Genomic DNA, 19,641 nt, shown 5'->3' with positions numbered 1-19,641 from the left:
ATAAGTATCAGTGCAATAAACTTGCTTTTCTCATAAGATCAGAATGCAGCATTAAACCTTTGACCGGTTTGACAGGGTTTTGTTTGGCACTGATCACATCAATAAGAAGACTCACAAACTTTCGGAGCAAATTATAACGGGGGACATTAATTGGAAATAAGGTCATTTTCTGATGAGAACATTTGCAGTCAACTTGTTTGAATCAGCTGTATATATATATATATAAAACAAGATACAATATCATTATTCGGTCTTTTTCACATTTCTTGGGCTGCATACAGTACAGTGAGAGAATACTTGTTTAAAGGACTCTGATTTTTTTTTGTTTTATTTATTTTTTTTACTTTGGTACACCTGAACAATACTATGTTTAATCACATGCCTGTCATTGATGAGCATCTAACAGTGGCACTTTGCTTTTAATTGATGCCAGGTCAGTGTTCTTCTCAGGACACATTAAGTTAGGCAGCCTGACTATAGCCATGAGCAAGATACATGGCAAGTCATTCAGGTATTCTGTGGTTTCAATTGGATTTCCACTCCGATGCAATCTGGACTGACGAATCATAGCACACAAGGCAGGATTTTGTGATGCATCATAAATATGGGCGTGACAATATATCGGTATGGTGATATATCGCGATACTCCCAGTAGGTTATATCGATATGCTCCCGCCAAGAATGAAATATCGCTTTAAAAAGATGTCACTGTTTAGTAAAGGTTGCTTCCATATTTCTCCACTGGAACAAAATTTTCTACTAGAATAGTGTTTATGTAAACTCATTGGCTGCCATTGACGTTGCTAGATGTCCAATTAATTTTGACAGGGAGGGGACAAATGAGCAGAGGTGGGCAGTAACGTGTTACATTTAATTGAGTACCTTTTTGAGAAAAAAAATACTTCTCACAGTAGTTTTACTAAGCCATACTTTTTACTTTTACTTGAGTAGATTTGTGAAAAAGAAACAATACTCTTAAACCTCTACTTTACAGTAGTCGTTACATTTTTCCTCTTTAATATACATATTAGATTTTACTTTTTTTGCCAGAGACGCCAACAGTGGCACAACCAGTTTCACAAATGAGACGTCGCAACAATGATCACATGACTCCATTATACGACTCAAACTCGAGCTTGCCGTTCTATGATCAAGCCTGCCTGTTTAATCACATGGTGTCAAGCACCATAAAAAATTAAGTATTTAAACAGAGCGTGGCTGTCAACATGACTCGAAAGCACGGATTTTAATCTCTCTTCCAGTTTTTATTTGGCATCAATTGACCTCGGAAAACCGAAGATATGATGCATTTGATGAATAATGCTTAATTTCTGTCAATTTTTTTCTCGCGGGATTTCAATGTTTTTTTTTGGTATTTCTTTGGCTTAATGTGGTTATGTAACAGCACGGTATAATAATAACAGTTTGAATAGATAACTTTGTGCTGAGAAAAAAAATACCATTGTTTTAAAAAAACATCTTAAGCAGTTACAATGTTTCTCATTACTTGAGTTTTCTTTTCACTGGATACTTTTTTACTTCTTCTTGAGTACATTTTTTGGATGACTACATTTACTTGAGAAATATTATTTTGAAGTAAGGCTACTCTTACTTGAGTAATATTTTTGGCTACTCTACCCACCTATGCGAATGAGTCAATACGACTTGAACGTCTTGCGCCTCCAATGTTACTCAAACATTCGGATTCAAAGGCAGTCCCCCAAGTTAAAATTGATTGGGCATCTATTGTCGTGGGTGGCAAGGAATGAGTTAAGAAAGAGATTCATTTCTTTACAAACATATTACAATAATATTATGTTGCTGTATTTATATCCAGAAATGTTGCACTGAAATATTGTTATAGTTTGTCTGCAACAGTGCAAAGAATAAACATTTTTCCATTTAGTAATAGCTTGTTTTTCTCTTTAATAGTTGTATTGTAGATTATCATAGATTTCCCAACCTAAAAATCATTAATATTTGGATCGCCATATTGTGAAACAATTGTTATGAGTCTTGTATCGCAAATCAGATCTTATCCGACAAAAAGGGTGCTGTAGGGGACTCGGTACTTTTTTCAGCGTCGTCCTATTGCTCGTTCAAAGCACGAGAGAACACTGAACTTTGCACGCTCAAACTTGCTTATCAGACCGGGTCTAAGGCAGACCTAACTCCACAAATCTTTGGAACGGACTTTTAGCGTTTGTTCTCTTTTCAAAAACAAGCACTGTACATTACAATGCAACAGTATTCTTAGATTTTTCACACAAAAATAGCAGATATGGTGATTGTTTGAGAACTACAAATTGACTCAACCGACAGTGTGAATTGCGTTCGGTTTATGTCACATGATACATCCATGCTTCTGTTAGTGGTTCTTTCAGATTCAGTCTGTGCTAATAATGCCCACCTCAAGCATCAATTTTGAAATCCAGTCCAAACCTCAGACTGACTTGGCCATGTATCTTGTACATGTGGAAAGTTGGGCTAACTAGCCAGGCTAGCATTAAGTACTCATGTGAATCCAAAACCATGGTACCATGTGGGATAATCAAGGGTGTGACGGAAAATTATCTATTTTACTTCATTTGTGTGAAAATTTATATTCATTTATTTACCGAGCTGCTTATCCTCACGAGGGTCACGGGGGTGCTGGAGCCAATCCCAGCTAACTATGGGCTGTAGGTGGGGTAAACCCAGAATCAATTGTGATGTGATGAATATGTCCTTGTTAATTTGCAACAGATAGTGAAGGACAGAACAATTAAATACTATTCCATGAGATGGCAGAAGGTACAGCACACCTGTTGCCATTGGAATAGGTTTGGGCTCAATCAAAAAAGTCTAAATTTCACAATACAGGAAGTACCAGCATATACATTTGTGAGTAAATTGAGACAAGTTCATTACTTCAGAATTCATTGTTTGCATTTTGTGAAATTTTTGTTTGCTGAAGTGCCGCAAGTTTATTTGACATTTTATCAGGGCATCTGTGGATGAATGCCGAAATTTACAGGCTCAGCAAAAGTAGAAGCAGAAGATTTGAATCCAAAACAAAAATGTAATAACAACAGCTATTCGCTTTAAGGAGCTGTAAATTTCAAAATCCGTTAAAGATTTTTCGGTGTGGGACTGGTTGTTGTTGAAGATGCATTAGTCTGCTTCCTGAGCATTGGAATTGAGCAAGGCACCAAAATCTTCAAATGTAGAGGGGTACGATACATTTTAAGTCCCTGATATTCATCTCTAATCTTAGGTACAATAAAAGAAATGTCAAAAATTTAGGCTTTTAAATTTTTTAAAAATGTTTGCTCAATTCAGAAGTCTATAGGCCATTTCTAGAATTTGACCTTTACAAAGTTAAGAAGTCAAAAATGAACTCATTCACTGCCATTGACAGGGAATTGGGATGGCTGGCATTGAATGATCAGGTTTCAGTACCATTAAAGGTGGTAAATGTCCAATGAATTTTGACCCAGAGGGGCAAATTCTCCCCTTCCAGTCAAAATGGATTGGACGTCTATCAATGGCAGCCAATGTTAATTTATGAAATAACAATAAAGCCATTTTGACAGTGGGAAGGTTGTTGAACCGTTTCCTGATTTTGAGTGCTGTAAGTAATAATATGCGAAACTTCCTGTGAAGTCAATGTAAAAACAGCACATCTGTCACCGTCAATAGCAGCCAAGGAGTTAAAAAGGATAGTCAAATATTGTAAAAGCACAGTGATTTTTTTGTCCTTTCTATATTCTATATTCTATATCCTTCATTTCCAATAATAAAATATAAATGTAGACGCGGCAGTTCAGGTCACAATTAAGTTTGTCGCTTCTATGTTCTGCTACACATTAAAAATAAAAATAAAACAACACCACAGCAGAAAAGCAAGAAAATTTCTTGCCAACTAACTAACGTAATGATTCCAACTTAAGTTTTATCGAGCAACTTCATGTAAACACATCTGTAGTTTAACCTGTTGATGCCAGAATTTACTTTTAAAAAATATGCATTGGAGGAATACATAAGTACATAAAATTGTATTATTGAAATAGTAAAATATGGAGTATCTTAAAAAAAAAAAAAAAAAAAAAAAAAAAAAAAAAAAAAAAAAAGTAAAGTTTCTATATGCAGTTTGTCACTTTTTTTTACTCACAACGGTCACCTGCCTAAAGCGTAACTGTAGCTTGTGTTAATAAGCTTGTACATGGTGCACATGCTTGTCGCCCATCAAATCAGCACCAAAAACGTAAAAACAGCAAATGTGATTGTTTACTGTTCATAGTAATTCTTGGTGGGTTGGAAAAGTGTTTTTGCCATGTGTAGACTAGGCGAAACGGCACTGCTGCCGTGGGGACGCGCACAGGTGTGTGTTCGCCACCCCAAGTCTCTCTACTAGTGAAAAAAAAGGGCTTTTCTCGGTTAAAATTTCAGGGTTCTGTGTACTCATCAGGGCAAGATAACAATAAATAAAAGTAAATTAAAAACGAAAAATATATTTAAAAAGATAGCAATTAAAACGAAGTAATACATTTAAAAAATAAAATAATTATTCAGTTCTTCACTTAATTTTAAAATTTTCCCAGAAAATATTTTCTTTTTTTTATATATCTATTTATATTTTTTAAATAATTTTCTATATTTCATTTCAATTAAAAAAAAAAATCTAAATATTTATATTTTAAAATAATTTTCTATATTTCCTTTTTATTTCAGTTTAAAAACATGTTTTTGGTTTTTTTAAGTTAGAATTTTCCATTTAATTTATAAATAATTAAATATTATTTATGTATTTCCCCAATACTTTTTGTTGTATATATTTTATTAATTTTAAATCCAGGCATCATGGGGTTAAGGACAACTTTGGACGGGAACTCTAATAGCATTTCCCAGCAAACCACAGTAAGTGTGTTTATAACTCCACACCTCCTTATATGAGGGGATTTTTGGTTCAAAACGGAAAATATTCCACAGGCTACAAGCAGGGGCCCTGGACTAAAATTGCTTTCAAACGCACGAGCCAATTACTACTGAGCCAATGACCACCTCATTTTAAGGTCTGTATTTGGTATGCTTATGGTTGTCACATGTCATTCAAGTATTGTGAATCTTTGCTAATGATTAGCTTTACTGTGCAATAAAATGCACGGTTGTTTTTATTTTCTAATACATTGATAAAACAAAGTCAGGGGAAGGATGTTCAGTCATTTGCAGAGGCAGATTTTTGTGATTCTATAAAGTGGGTTTTGAGAAGGTCTAGATATCTGGATGGAGGATGTAAGAGCAAAATGAAGACAAAAGGTAAAGGGGTCAAAGGTGCATGGCAGAAGCAGAGGAAAGAGTCATTCTAAATATCTACTAAGGAAAAAGGCTGAATGCACAAAGCAAATGAACTTGAGACAAGAACGTGATTACTACTATAATGATGATATTCAATCAGAACCATAATAATATAATATGAAGTACGAATATTAATAATCATTAGAATCAGGAGAATTATATAATATTACAGAATAAATTTCATTTTTATATATTTTTTCACTTTTTTCTTTTTAATCTTCCCATTGCAGACCTTTGAGGATTCAGCCTCTGCTGGTTCCACTTGGCTGTTGCATATGACATCACAGCTAGCAGATGCCCCCACCCATTTTTTTTTTCTGTCCATACAGGAAGTCCCAGCACCATCAATGTATTTGTCTTGAGTGACTGAAATCTGGGGAGAAAAACATCTGAAGTGGTTGATGCATTTTTACTTGACAAAGATATCAAACGTACCTGCATCATAGCCGTCCGATGACCATGACGTCTACAACTTCTCCCTTGTGCAGTTCCACATACTGCTCTGTTTTAGGAGGTAACATCAGCAGGCCGTTGGCACTACGCATTGACATTAGCCTGCTGGACACTTGGTTACCTGTGGGAACGGGGGCGAGTAAAATTGAGAAAAATACTTTGAAATCTGACATCTTAACTCATTTTTTTGACATTGATGGCGATAGATGTCCAATCCATTTTGACTAAGAGAACTTTCATCATGGCCAGAAACAGTCAAATTGGTTTGGACGTCTATACTTATTAATGGCAGTGAGTTAATAACTAGGGACGGGACTTTAAAGTGTTAATTACTATCATTTATTTATTTCAAAAGATTAACGAGTTAAAAAAGGTAATTAAATTGCGAGTTGCGTTCCAATCTCGGAACCTTATGACAACACAGAACTTATGTCAGTGCACAATTTTCCAATTTACTGAAACTGGGAGGACTGACTGTGAATGCTCATCTTTCAGTGCCATTTCAACTGAGTCCCCATGCATGTTCATACCTGTGCTTTGAGCCCAGGGCAGTGGCTCCTGGTGATGCCAGGTGAGAATGCAACGATGGTACTCTGGCCGAGGATCCAGCTTCACATCACATGAAAGCTGCAACATGGACAAATTAGTAAAATAATAATCACCTTAATTACAGGACGCAATGTAACAAAGTAAAATCGATTTTCACAATACTTGTATTACTCTTCTAAGGAATTAAAAATACGGGAAGAGATTTGTTTCAAAATTATTTACACAAAGTCAAATTCATCTTTGTTTTTCATGTTTTTGACATTCACAAACATATTTGCGATTTTCATGTTTCACTTGGACTTGACATGTATGAACACTTGAACTTACAAGTGTTATCTAGGAACTTTGACAAGTTACAACACAACAGCGATAATGTCAAATTGCTTCACAGTACTGTTGTCTCAATACTTAAGTTTTTAACTATATCGACACTCCAAAAAATACTCGACCATTTTCGATATTACATAAATGAAAAACCCAAGATTTATAAACACGTCATCTAGCACTGCCAAAAGCAGTCAATGAGTTAACAAGTAAGATGCAAATATATTCCCCCATGACTATCAAGTGTGGTGAAAAATCATTTCTGGTGACATGTGCTAGTGCAAAAACAAGTAGCCAGTTGATATGGGAGTTCACATTTAGCACCAGATTTATTTTGTGAAATGACAGTTTTGAATGCCTGACAAATCAGCTGCTTGACAATTTATTTTTATACAAACTGGATTGTGAAAGACAAACTGTAATGTAGCAAGTCAGCGCAATTGGCCACCATCTGCTGGCAAGAATGTGTATTGCAGGAACAAGTCCATGGTGATAATGACAATAGACACGTAAAATGTCGATAAAAAGTTGTACTAATCTTTCTCAAAAAATTAGCATATTGTGATGACGTTCATTATTTTCTGTAATGTACTGATAAACATTAGACTTTCATATACACACAATTGAAGTAGTTCAAGCCTTTTATTGTTTTAATATTGATGATTTTGGCAAAAAAGTCAAGAAAACCCAAAAATCCCTATCACAAAAAATTTGCATATTTCATCCGACCAATACAAAAAGGTGTTTTTTAATACAAAAAAAGTCAACCTTCAATTAATTATACCAGCTATGCACTCAATACTTGGTCGGTAATCTTTTTGCAGAAATGACTGCTTCAATGCGGCATGGCATGGAAGCAATAAGCCTGTGGCACTGCTGAGGTGTTATGGAGGCCCAGGATGCTTCGATAGCGGCCTTGAGCTCATCCACAGTGTTGGGTCTGGTGTCTCTCAACTTCCTCTTCACAATATCCCACAGATTCTCTATGGGGTTTGGGTCAGGAGAGTTGGCAGACCAATTGAGCAGAGCAATGCCGTGATCAGTAAACCCTTTACCAGTGGTTTTGGCACTGTGGGCAGGTGCATGGTCGTGCTGAAATATGGAATCTTCATCTCCATAAAGCTTTTCAGCTGATGGAAGCATGAAGTGCTCCAAAATCTCCTGATAGCTAGCTGCATTGACCCTACCCTTGATAAAACACAGTAGACCAACACCAGCAGCTGACATGCAGACCATCACTGACTGTGGGTACCTGACACTGGACTTCAGGCACTTTGGCATTTCCTTCTCCCCAGTCTTCCTCCAAACTCTGGCACCTTGATTTATGAAATGACACGCAAAATTTGCTTTCCTCTGAAAAAAGTACTTTGGATTACTGAGCAACAGTCCAGTGCTGCTTCTCTGTAGCCAAGGTCAGGCACTTCTGCCATTTCCAGCACACCCCTGTGCTTTGGATGTTTCTACTCCAGACTCAGTCCACTGTTTCTGCAGGTCCCCCAAGGTCTGGAATCAGCCCTTCTCCACAGTCTTTCTCAGGGTGCGGTCACCTCTTCTGGTTGTGCAGCGTTTCCTGCCACACTTTTTCCTACCCACAGACTTCCCACTGAGGTGCCTTGATACAGCGCTCTGGGAACAGCCTATTCGCTCAGAAATTTCTTTCTGTGTCTTATCTCTTGCTTGAGGGTGTCAATGATGGCCTTCTGGACAGCAGTCAGGTCGGCAGTCTTGCCCATAATTGCGGTTTTGAGTAATGAACCAGGCTGGGAGTTTTTAAAAGCCTCAGGAATCTTTCGCAGGGGTTTTGAGTTAATTCGTTGATTCAGATGATTAGTTTAGTAGCTTCTTTAGAGTACCTTTTCATGATATGCTAATTTTTTGAGATAGGGATTGTTGGTTTTTCTTGACTTTTTTGCCAAAATCATCAATATTAAAACAATAAAAGGCTTGAACTACTTCAGTTTACTTCAGTTTATCAGTACATTACAGAAAATAATGAACTTTATCACAATATGCTAATTTTTTGAGAAGGACTTTTATTGTTTTGACTATATATAGTTAGATCGTATACCATAAATGCATATAATGGAGGAGCTCAAGAACACGTGAAAATAACATATCACAGAATGTTTGTACATGAAAAACGTGAATCAAAAATCTGCGTATTCTGCCCTTTTTGAGCTGCTATTCACAAGGCTACTACATTCAAGTGGGTTATAGTCATATGATCAAATTTAAGCACTGCAGTTGTTAACTGTTGCTGCTCAAAGCTTCAGACTGTAGTTAAAGTGTATTACAGCTTTCTTCACATATCCAGACCAGGCTGAATTCAAGGATACAGAGGTTTCCGGGCTAGTTTGACACCCTAGTGCAGGAATATGTGGACACAATAGTGTTTTTCCTCCATGCATTTAATATAATTATAGCCTTGACATTTTCTTTGATTCCATCCTTTGTCAGTGTGTGTAGGTTTGTTAAGTAAGTGTCATACCCTTGCTTTAATAATTGTGGGTCTGGGGTCCAAAATGCCTTGCATTTTCCTCAGTGCAGGAATCACAAAGAGATTACATGTGACCACTGCTGACACTGGGTTGCCTGCAAAAACAAGTTAGCAGATGTTTAAAGAATGAAAAACTAGCACCTGATGCCAGCTAAATTGCGGTTGCATATGTTTAACTATTTCAATGCTATACTGATGATGTTAGACGTCCAATCATGTGGGCCTTTCATCTATATGTGGAATTTAATTAGTTTTTAACTAGTAGACGTTAGACATGTGCCGGTTACCGGTTTCACGGTTTACCGTGGTGTGAAAACGTTGCGGTTTCAAAACCACTAAAATTTTCCGTCATACCTTAGTACGGTATTCGCTATTTTTCATGTGCCAAAATGCAGCCGAAGTGGCTTGGTGCGGCAGCGCTCACCCCTTCCCGTTTGTTGCCGTGAGTGTCAGTGACGCTATTCTGCTAAATAGCCAGCAAACCCAAATACAAATCCTCCAAACACAAGGCGTACTTTTCTTCAATTTATTGAGCTCTCAAATCGTGGTGAAATATACAAATGAATGCATTTAAAACGTTGTACAATTGTATTTTTCCACGTGTGATTAGGTTCAACAGGATAGCAGTAGCACCATTAAAAAGTTCGCCAAAAACAAAACACACATTTTCATTTCAAATTCAATATACAAACTAACTAAAACTTACAAAGACGAATGTTAGCCTAGGCTAAGCTGGGAGAGAAGCTTCGTTGTGGTTTTATGTCTCACAGCCGCTGAGAGAGAGAGACAAGCTTGAATGAAGGGGGGAAAGAAAAAGAATCGCGTCAAAGATCGCTAATTGAGAAAGGAGGTCTCACTCCTCACTTTTTTTTTTTTGAATTAGATGAAACCTTTCCTCAACAATATTTACTTTTTAACATTTATAAAACTAACTTATACATTTTTAACTAACTTATTAACTTATGAATTCTTTGTTCTTTTTAACACAAAGGCATGGCATCATGTAGACTAGAGTTGAAAAAGGTGGCTGAAAATGGCAAAACTTCACTTGAGCTTCCCCCCCTCAAAAAAAGTCATACAGTATATATTTTTAATTTTATTTAGAAGTCTTTTTACTTTTTATAGCAATTATTTTGTTCTTACTCTAATATTGAGCAACTTGAGCTGTGGCTGTGGGTATAGTCTAGGTTCTATTTATTTTAATTTTATATAAAATATTTGTTATTTTGTGTTAATTTATTTATTTTCACATTATATTCATGTTCCAATTTACAAATATGTTTTGAAAAAAAATCCTGTTCAATGGAAATTTTTTTTTTTTTTTTTTTTTTAAACCCATACATCTCAAAATTTCGGAGCCATAATTGCAATAACGTGATACCGTGAAACCGCGGTATTTTTGCTCACGGTTATCGTACCGTGAAAATCTCATACCGGCACATGCCTAGTAGACGTACAATCCATTCGAAGTGGGAGGGTGAACGAATGTTCAATCGCTGCCAACCCTCCCAAATCAAATGGATTGGACGTCTAGTATGGCAATGCAAATTTAATTGTATAGCACAATTCAACACAATGTGCTTTATGTGATATGAAAATCAGCATGACCTTATTAAGAAATATATTTAAAACCACAAATAAAAGGATATATAACAGTCACATTCCCCCACTGACAGGAAAACAAAACATAAAAAGACAAAAATGTTTTACCTGGCAGAGCAAATATGAGTTTCCGTGCTCCATCAATGTCAACGGTGGCAAAGGTAGTAGGAAGACTGAAAATATAAAAAAAGGGTGTGTGACAATGATAAAATTACTGTACATCTACCTTCATTTGATTGGAAATTCTATTTCAAAACGTTTTCTCGTTGAGTCATCATTACAATGAAGTATTACTTGAACAATAAAGATGACGTATATCACAAACCATGATAAAAACAACTTAATTTTGAACTCATCTTACAACATATAAAATTCCATATTTTTTCAAGTCCACTTGTTCCATGTGCTGCAGAGCCTACACACTTTGACCGATTCACACCCTTCAAACTTCAAAACGTGTAAAAAATTCACACGACGTTGATTTCACCCCTAACATTCACGGTTGTGCCAAAAACATTTTTTTTTTTTTTTTTAAGAGGACAAAAAAAGCTCCTTTCGTTTCCAATGAAAAAGACATTTCAAATTTTCAAAATGCTATTTGACATAAAAGACATGTAGCTTATTATGCCCAGAAAAAAATCATAAATTAGCTGTACTGGACTATAAACTGCAAGGTTCAAAGTAGCAGTTAATAGTCTAAAAATTACGGGAATCAAATGAAGGTCTATTGCTGATCCCCTTGCCTGCCATTGACAGCAATAGACGTCCAATCCATTTGAACTGGTTGGGCTGACAGCAAATGAATTTCACTCATTTGCTGCCATTGTCTCTGTTCAACTGGATTGGATGTCTACTAGTAATGAACTATAAAATATAGTGACATCTTCATTCAGCTACTCACCCTGGCTTCATGAACACACGTCCAAAGTGAATCTGAGCATGAAGGTCAATGTCCAGCACTTGCTTCAGGAAGTCCTGGTTGGACATGCAGTACGATATGGTCAGTTGACTGTGCCAGACATTATTGCTAGTGGAATTGGTTAGCATGGACGAGTTGAGCGTCGGACTTACCTTCTCTCCCATGGACACGCCCCCTGAGGTTATAATGACATCAGCACGACTGATTCCCTCATGGAGAGCTGACAGCAGGTCATCAGGACTGCACATACAGGTATGAAATGTCACAATAGGTTCATGACTCATGATTTATTATTAGTGATGCACGATAATACATTTTTCAACCGATACCGATAACCAATAATTTCTTCCTCATTCCAACCGATAATCGATAATGTCAAGCAATAATTCTATTAAAAGATTTATGTAAAATCTTAAAGTTCACACAAAAGAAAATATCACTGTGCAAAAATATCATTTATTGCTCTTTTTTTCCAACATAAAATATGAACAAGTATTCAATTCCAACATCTAAATAATGACAGATTGTCTGACATTGTGTTATGGTAAACCTTTGGCAAAAATTACTTACAGAGTAAATACCTAAGTTGCACAAAAATGCCTTTAAAAGTAAGCCATTCCTAACATATATAACATTAAATACACTGCAAAACACACCTCCTTAAAACTAGTCAGTTTTAAGTGTAAATCTATTGGAAATAAGTGAAATTATCTGCCAGCGCTTCAAGTGTATTTCTCTCAGATTTCTTGGAAGAAAAATAGCTAGCTGAAAATAATCTTAACAGCCTTATTTTAAGCAATACATTATTATACTTAATCCTAAAAAAACTTGGAAGAAGGAAAGATTTTGAATAATATGTGTGGCTACAGAATATAATTGTTATTTCATTACAACAGGAATGTGCATATAAAAACTGATAAGTGTTAATAAGTGCCAATAAGTTTTGATTATCTACTGTGACTGTAACTGAGCAGACAAATAAGTTAGATTAACTTGAAAAGTGATTGCTAATGTTATATGCTTTGTTGCACACTGTGAAAATGATTAACTCAAAAGAGCGAGATGTCATGTACCCATTCTGCAGCGCTTTGTTTACATTTGCGGCACACACGACATTTGCTTTACAGCAGCTAAACTGATACACGGCAGTACTATTTGGACGGAGTTGAAGCTTGCATCTCAGTGCGTGTTGTTTTGTGCCTGAGTTTTTTCGAGCCGAAAATAAAGGCAGCGTTACAAAGTCATCTGACCACTCGTCATTTTACATACTGAATGCATTATTGACTGGCTGACTTCGTTTTCTCCATGTTTAAATTATCATCTAACCACTGTGTCGTCATGATAAGCTTGCTTACTGGACATCACTTTTCCAATTGTCCGTGGTGAAAATGTGATTGGGATGTTTTTCATGAAGAATGGTGGTCGTATAAACTGCATTATTTTTTTATCCAGGGCTTTGGCTCTCGGGTCATTTCGGTAAAAATAAAACCGTGTCTCGTCTCGGCGGCGGCAGCATACGTTTGTACCGGATAATCCGCCCGCATCGGCCGGTTCGCCGCGGCTTATTCGGAGCCTGGCTCTGCTCGCACGCCGTGGGGGAACGCTCGAGAAACCGGGGTGTTCGCCGGAGGTCCCGAAGCCGGGGGACCGGGCTCGGCCCCACCTCGCCGGCCTGCCGGACCGACCAGAGCGACAGGCTCCATCGGAAGACAGGTACATGCCGACTATCTGTCTCCAGTCGTGCCGGTGTTTAGCCTTAGATACGAGTTTACCACCCGCCGTGGGCTGCATTCCCAAACAACCCGACTCTTTATCGTCAAAAGCCCCGTAGTTTAACTTAGTTTGTGTTTACAATAGCTTTAGTATTCCCACTAGCAGCAGCCTCGTATTCGTTCCAAAAATCTTCGTGATGCAGTTTTAAATGGATGCTGGGTTAGTGGTTTTGAATGAGGACGCTTTCTTTCCGCCTCATGGAACTTCTGAGGTACATGTTTCGCAGATGGCGAGAGCGTCGTTTTTTTTTAGTAACAGCCGCCATAATATTCAACTACTTCTTGACATGTAACTCCGCCTCCTCAACCCCTCCTCCCTCAGGGGCTTTAGAGAGGGGAGGGGTTGAGGAGGTGACGTGCTGAATTCTTCGGTTGCGCACATTTGGAGGCTAAATCAAGTATATAATTATCGGATTGCATTATCGGTTGAATTTTTTTAATTATCTGGATTATCTGTGTGACGTCATAATTGCCATTATCGGCCGATAATTATCGGTGACCGATATTATCGTGTATCTTTATTTATTATGTTAAATACTGCAATACAAACTATAAATGAAAATGCCTGATTTTATTGACTGTTATGATGGGTAACACAACTGCATTTAAGGTTCAAACAGGGTAAACACGTTTTCCTAGTACTGTATAAATGCTAGAAAGAAATCAAAAGTGGCACAACAGGAACTGAAAAACAGTTTTATACATATTTTTTGGTAGTACTGTGCAATATGGAAAAAATAGCTGCTGACAAAAATGGATTATCAAATTAGTTGGCACCTATTTTATTAATCGATTTTAATTGATTTAATCAATCACTTGTTGCAGCCGTAATTAAAAAGAACAATATTTTCTTAGTTATTTTAAGAAAAGTTTCTAGGGGCCAGAATGCATAATGTAGCACTTTAGAAAAGGTATTTACTTGTCTCCAACAATGCCCAGGTTGATGGTGGGATAACCATGTTCCTGGATAGTTGCAAGCAGAGTCGAGCGGTTGGAATCTCTGATCTTCCCTGGGTGGAGGTCATCCTCTGGATTCAATAACTTGAAAGCAAAAAAAATCAGTGCAATTATGAACAGAGAATATAAGAGGAATAATCCTACATTGTTTGGTTGCACACACACCTCATTTCCAGTGGACATGACGGCCACCACTGGGAACTTGTGCACACTGACATCAGTCACTCCAACTGTAGCCAGAAGACCAATCTCTGATGGGCCCATGTGCGTTCCTTTAGCTAACACGCACTCTCCTCGTCTGATGTCATGACCTATTGGCCTGACCATACAATAAAAGTTAAATTAAATTTACTTAAACTTAAATCATACAATAGTAAGAATTCTGATATATGGCGGAAAACACAGACAAGACTGAAAAAGCATTTTCTGCTCTTGCACTCCTCTTTAAAAGAAACTGCTGTGTTTTAAGACAAAACAACTGTTGTGTTTGATAGAACAATATGTCGATATGCTGCCATAGCAGATTCATGGCGCATTAAGTCCCCGCACTATTTTTAATATGTCCGTTTTACCCTGAAAACCCCCGTGTACAGACGTCCTGCAACCTCTTTTGTTTCAACCCAGCCATAAAATGAAGGTAATTAATTATATAAAACAACTTTTAAAAAATTAGAATATTCACTCCCATATTTTAAACTTTTAAACAAGTTATGTCACAATGAAAAAAATGGCGTCTGTAAAAAAGTCACAGATATCTACCTCATAACTATCGCTTAATTGTATTTTTTTTTTGGTTACTGTCGCATTTTCTACGATATGTTAGATGATAATCGATCCAAACAAAGAAAAATTGAAAAAAAAAAAAAAAAAACGTTTAAAAGGGTAAATATACGTAAAAGAAAATCTCGACTACTCCTTGATGTCTGTTATTTCTGCATGGCGACCCCTTGTTATATTACCATGTTTCACCCATAAAATCCACTGAAAATCCAGCTGTAAATGGTAAATGGTGTTATACTTATATAGCGCTTTTCCACCTTTCAAGGCGCTCAAAGCGCTTTACACTATCTCGAGGCCATTCACAGTTGTGTCTTGACACTCAGTGATACATGGACTTTTTGGATCGAAACAAGCCAAGTACGCGATAATATCTCGTTAAAGTCATGGCGTCCGTAATTCTGCTCTCGCGTGCTCTCACCTCCAGATAGGATTTTGCTGTTTAAAAAACATTTTTTTTAAATGCCCTCCTGTTCAAAACTGTTCTTTCCCCAGAAAATTGAGATTTTAAGCTTTCCGATGATGCATCACACATGCATATCGGACAATTTTGAAGGTTTGCCAAATTGGGGGTCTCAGAGCGGAATTTCAAGTCACCTGAGTGTCATTCCGCCATATACTTTCAGGTGTATGTGTATTTGTTTTTTTTTTACCTGATATCCTGTCCAGGTCGAGCCTGCACCATAATCCTCACTTCTAACTCTTCTGTTCCCTGAAACATACCAGTAATATTAATTCACAACAAACTTGAAAACGTGGTCCTTTGCCGACTTTGGTTTATTTTGCTCACATCTTCAGACTCCCTCAAGAGTTCTGTATCTTCCACTTGTACTACTGCGTCAGCGCCACAAGGAATGGGAGCGCCGGTGGTCACCCTCATCACCTGGCCTGGCATCACTGTGTGGGTGGGCTGCATTGATGCACATTTATATATGAACTACATGATTTGCTTGAGATGTTAATTTCAAGTGATGACGTGACTTGCCGCCCCCATTTAAATGGACCTGAAGGGGTGCCGTTTGTTTGGGCTCTGTTTGCACTAGTTGTTGGGACAGCCCTCTGTTATTGAGACAGTTGGCGACAGAGTCACTGCGACTGACGTCATCACTAGAAATTAGTATTTCAATAGCTATTAAACAAAAGCAGCACAAACGAAATTTTTTACAGCAAAACCCCACAAACGTAGCATAAATTTATTTAAGATATAGAAATAATGGATGGACAGTACTTATATAGCGCATTTATCTGCATGGTTACCATGTCCAAAGCGCTTTACATTAGCACACATTTACCCGTTCACGCACACATTCACACACCATTGGGGCTGCTGCCATGCAAGGCGCTGTTAACCCATTGGAGGCAAATCAGGGTTCAGTGCCTTGCCCAAGGGCACTTTGACAGTGGGCAGTCGTAGCCAGGAATCAAACCGCTGACCCTTCGGTCCAAGGACAACTCCAGCTACCAACTGCGCCACAGCCGCCCACATCTTAGAAATTACATACAATTACAAGAATATAGAAATTACATATATACATAATAAATGATATATACAGTGCTGGCCAAAAGTATTGCCACCCCTGCAATTCTGTCAGATAATGCTCAATTTCTCCCAGAAAATGATCGCAATTACAAAGGCTTTGGTAGAACTATCTTCATTTATTTTGCTTGCAATGAAAATACACAAAAGAGAATGAAAAAAAAAAAAAAAAATCATAATCATTTTACACAAAACTCCAAAAATGGGCCAGACAAAAGTATTGGCACCCTCAGCTTTATACTTGGTAGCACAACCTTTAGACAAAATAACTGCAAGCAACCGCTTCTGGTATCCAACAATGAGTTTCTTACAATGCTCTGCTGGAATTTTACACCATTCTTCTTTGGCCAACTGCCCCAGGTCGCTGAGATTTGAAGGGTGCCTTCTCCAGACTGCCATTTTCAGATCTCTCCACAGGTGTTCTATGGGATTCCAGTCTAGACTCATTGCTGGCCACTTTAGAAGTCTCCAGTGCTTTCTCTCAAACCATTTTCTAGTGCTTTTTGAAGTGTGTTTTGGGTCATTGTCCTGCTGGTAGACCCATGACCTCTGAGGGAGACCCAGCTTTCTCACACTGGGCCCTACATTACGCTGCAAAATTTGTTGGTAGTCTTCAGACTTCATAATGCCATGCACACGGTCAAGCAGTCCAGTGTCAGAGGCAGCTAAGCAACCCCAAAACATCAGGGAACCTCCGCCATGTTTGACTGTGGGGACTGTGTTCTTTTCTTTGAAGGCCTTGTTTTTTTCCCCTGTAAACTCTATGTTGATGCCTTTCCCAAAAAGCTCTACTTTTGTCTAATCTCACCAGAGAACATTCTTCCAAACGTTTTTGGCTTTCTCAGGCAAGTTTCGGCAAACTCCAGTGTGGCTTTTTTGTGTCTCTGGGTCAGATGTGGGGTCTGCTTGGGTATCCTACCATAGAGTCCCTTTCCATTCAGATGCTGGCGGATAGTACAGATTGACACTGTTGTACCCATGGACTGCAGGACAGCTTGAATTTGTTTGGATGTTAGTCAAGGTTCTTTATCCACCATCCGCACATTCTTTCGTTGAAATCTCTTATCAATTTTTATTTTCCGTCCACATCTAGGGAGGTTAGCCACAGTGCCATGGGCTTTACACTTATCAATGACATTGCACACTGTAGACACAGGAACATTCAGGTCTTTGGAGATGGACTTTTTAGTCTTCAGATTGCTAATGCTTCATCACAATTTTGCTTCTCAAGTCCTCAGACAGTTCTTCGGTCTTCTTTCTTTTCTCCATGGTCAATGTGGTACACACAAGGACACAGGACAGAGGTTGAGTCAACCCTAATCCATTTTAACTGGCTGCAAGTGTGATTTAGTGATTGCCACCACCTGTTATGTGCCACAGGTAAGTAACAGGTGCTGTTAATTACACAAATTAGAGAAGAATCACATGATTTTTCAAAGGGTGCCAATACTTTTGTCCGGCCCATCTTTGGAGTTTTGTGTAACATGATAATGATTTAAATTTTTTTCCCATTCTCTTTTGTGTTTTTTCATTGCAAGCAGAGCAAGATATTACTACCAAATCATTGCAATGCAAGATCAATGCAAAGCGGTCAACGACCTGGGGTTGTTATGATCTATATATACAACTTAAAACTATAGCTTTAATATCGCAATATAATATCGCAATATATCACAAACCCCCCAAATATTGCGATGACATTTTTTTTCCAATATCGTTCAGGCCTAGCCCCAATCTATGTCGAAAACTTAAAGACAGGAAAATACAGAGGCACAGCCACATCTGTCACGACCTAAAATTAGTATGCTGTTCACAAGTACATTGAGGGGAGGAGGAGTTTCAGAACAGAAACTCAACTCCATCTGTTACAGTTGTCTTCACTACTTTTGACAATTTAATTTAACTGAACTGGTCCGTATCGAACTAATTAGTGGAAGCGTAAATAAGGACTGACCTGCTGCCCAGCCTGTGACTCTCCCATGATGAAGCGATCTCCTGGACCATCAGCAGCTGCAGGACAACAATACCATAAACAAATTGATCTGTGAAATCTAAATCATGTGTCTGGAATGGAAATTCCAAAAACTGTTTCAATGCTGATTACACTGTGAAAACGATTTAATCTTCAAAACACTGAGTGCCACGAGAAAAGATCACATGTAGTGATGATTAAATGTCAGAAACATTAGCTTTGCTAAAGTCTTCCCAACACCTACCTCTTACAGCATAGCCATCTTTAACTGAGGCGGGAAATGGAGGAAGGTTGTCTTTGGCATAGATGTCCTGAGCGAGCACTCGACCCAATCCGTCTAGAAAGAATAATTGTTATAAAAAAACATTCCCAGCAACACTCCAAACTTCACATTAAGTCTATGTAAACATTGAAAACAACAAAATTTCTGCGTACAATGCAAAAAGGTAGTCATTGCACCCAAAACACACTGTCGTCTACAAGACTCACCTCTGTAGTTAATGACTTCAATTCCCAGAATAGGAGTCATCTCTAAAACAGTGATGAAGGCTTTGTCCATTGACGTCAGTGGAAATGGGGACATCCGATGACGTCGTGCCACTTTACTAATGTCAACTGCACTGTGGCCTGGACACATAAAAACAATAAGTAATATTTTTGCATGATAATTCAATTTCGCAAAGTTGATGTGTTAAATAACTTACTTGCCCTCAGGATGTTCTCGTTACTTCCACATCGGGATTGGACCTACAAGCAGACAATGATTCTCCTGTTATTAGTCAATTTTTTTTAGTTGCATGGACAAACTCTTCACAGTTGATTGTCTCGTGAAAAAGAACTGGGGTGGATGATTAACTCCTTGCCTGTCATCGACAACAATAGACATTGAATTCATTTAAACTGGGAGGAATGGCTGTGAATGCTCATTTTTCAATGCCACTGATG

The 19,641-nt window shown here is 37.8% G+C and overlaps 1 protein-coding gene across 2 annotated transcripts in view; it reads right to left on the bottom strand.

Annotated features, from left to right (window-relative positions):
* Nucleotides 1-2,057: 2,057 nt before the first annotated feature.
* Nucleotides 2,058-19,641, bottom strand: part of LOC130930783 (gephyrin-like) — a 43,576-nt gene continuing 25,992 nt past the window's right edge. For both annotated transcript variants that reach the window (XM_057858898.1, XM_057858899.1), the window contains 15 exons: nucleotides 19,401-19,443; nucleotides 19,186-19,323; nucleotides 18,941-19,033; nucleotides 18,679-18,734; nucleotides 15,978-16,097; nucleotides 15,841-15,899; nucleotides 14,576-14,729; nucleotides 14,373-14,494; nucleotides 11,834-11,921; nucleotides 11,664-11,737; nucleotides 10,871-10,935; nucleotides 9,152-9,255; nucleotides 6,321-6,417; nucleotides 5,773-5,911; nucleotides 2,058-5,710 (listed from right to left, as the gene is read on the bottom strand). In XM_057858898.1, the coding sequence (XP_057714881.1) occupies nucleotides 5,778-5,911; nucleotides 6,321-6,417; nucleotides 9,152-9,255; nucleotides 10,871-10,935; nucleotides 11,664-11,737; nucleotides 11,834-11,921; nucleotides 14,373-14,494; nucleotides 14,576-14,729; nucleotides 15,841-15,899; nucleotides 15,978-16,097; nucleotides 18,679-18,734; nucleotides 18,941-19,033; nucleotides 19,186-19,323; nucleotides 19,401-19,443 (1,347 nt within the window). In that variant the 3' untranslated portion in view covers nucleotides 2,058-5,710; nucleotides 5,773-5,777. The remainder of the gene's footprint in view (nucleotides 5,711-5,772; nucleotides 5,912-6,320; nucleotides 6,418-9,151; nucleotides 9,256-10,870; nucleotides 10,936-11,663; nucleotides 11,738-11,833; nucleotides 11,922-14,372; nucleotides 14,495-14,575; nucleotides 14,730-15,840; nucleotides 15,900-15,977; nucleotides 16,098-18,678; nucleotides 18,735-18,940; nucleotides 19,034-19,185; nucleotides 19,324-19,400; nucleotides 19,444-19,641) is intronic.

The sequence above is a fragment of the Corythoichthys intestinalis genome, chromosome 15 (genome assembly GCF_030265065.1).
Source record: "Corythoichthys intestinalis isolate RoL2023-P3 chromosome 15, ASM3026506v1, whole genome shotgun sequence".
NCBI classification, from domain to species: domain Eukaryota; kingdom Metazoa; phylum Chordata; class Actinopteri; order Syngnathiformes; family Syngnathidae; genus Corythoichthys; species Corythoichthys intestinalis.
This window is presented reverse-complemented; position numbering and strand designations above follow the sequence as displayed.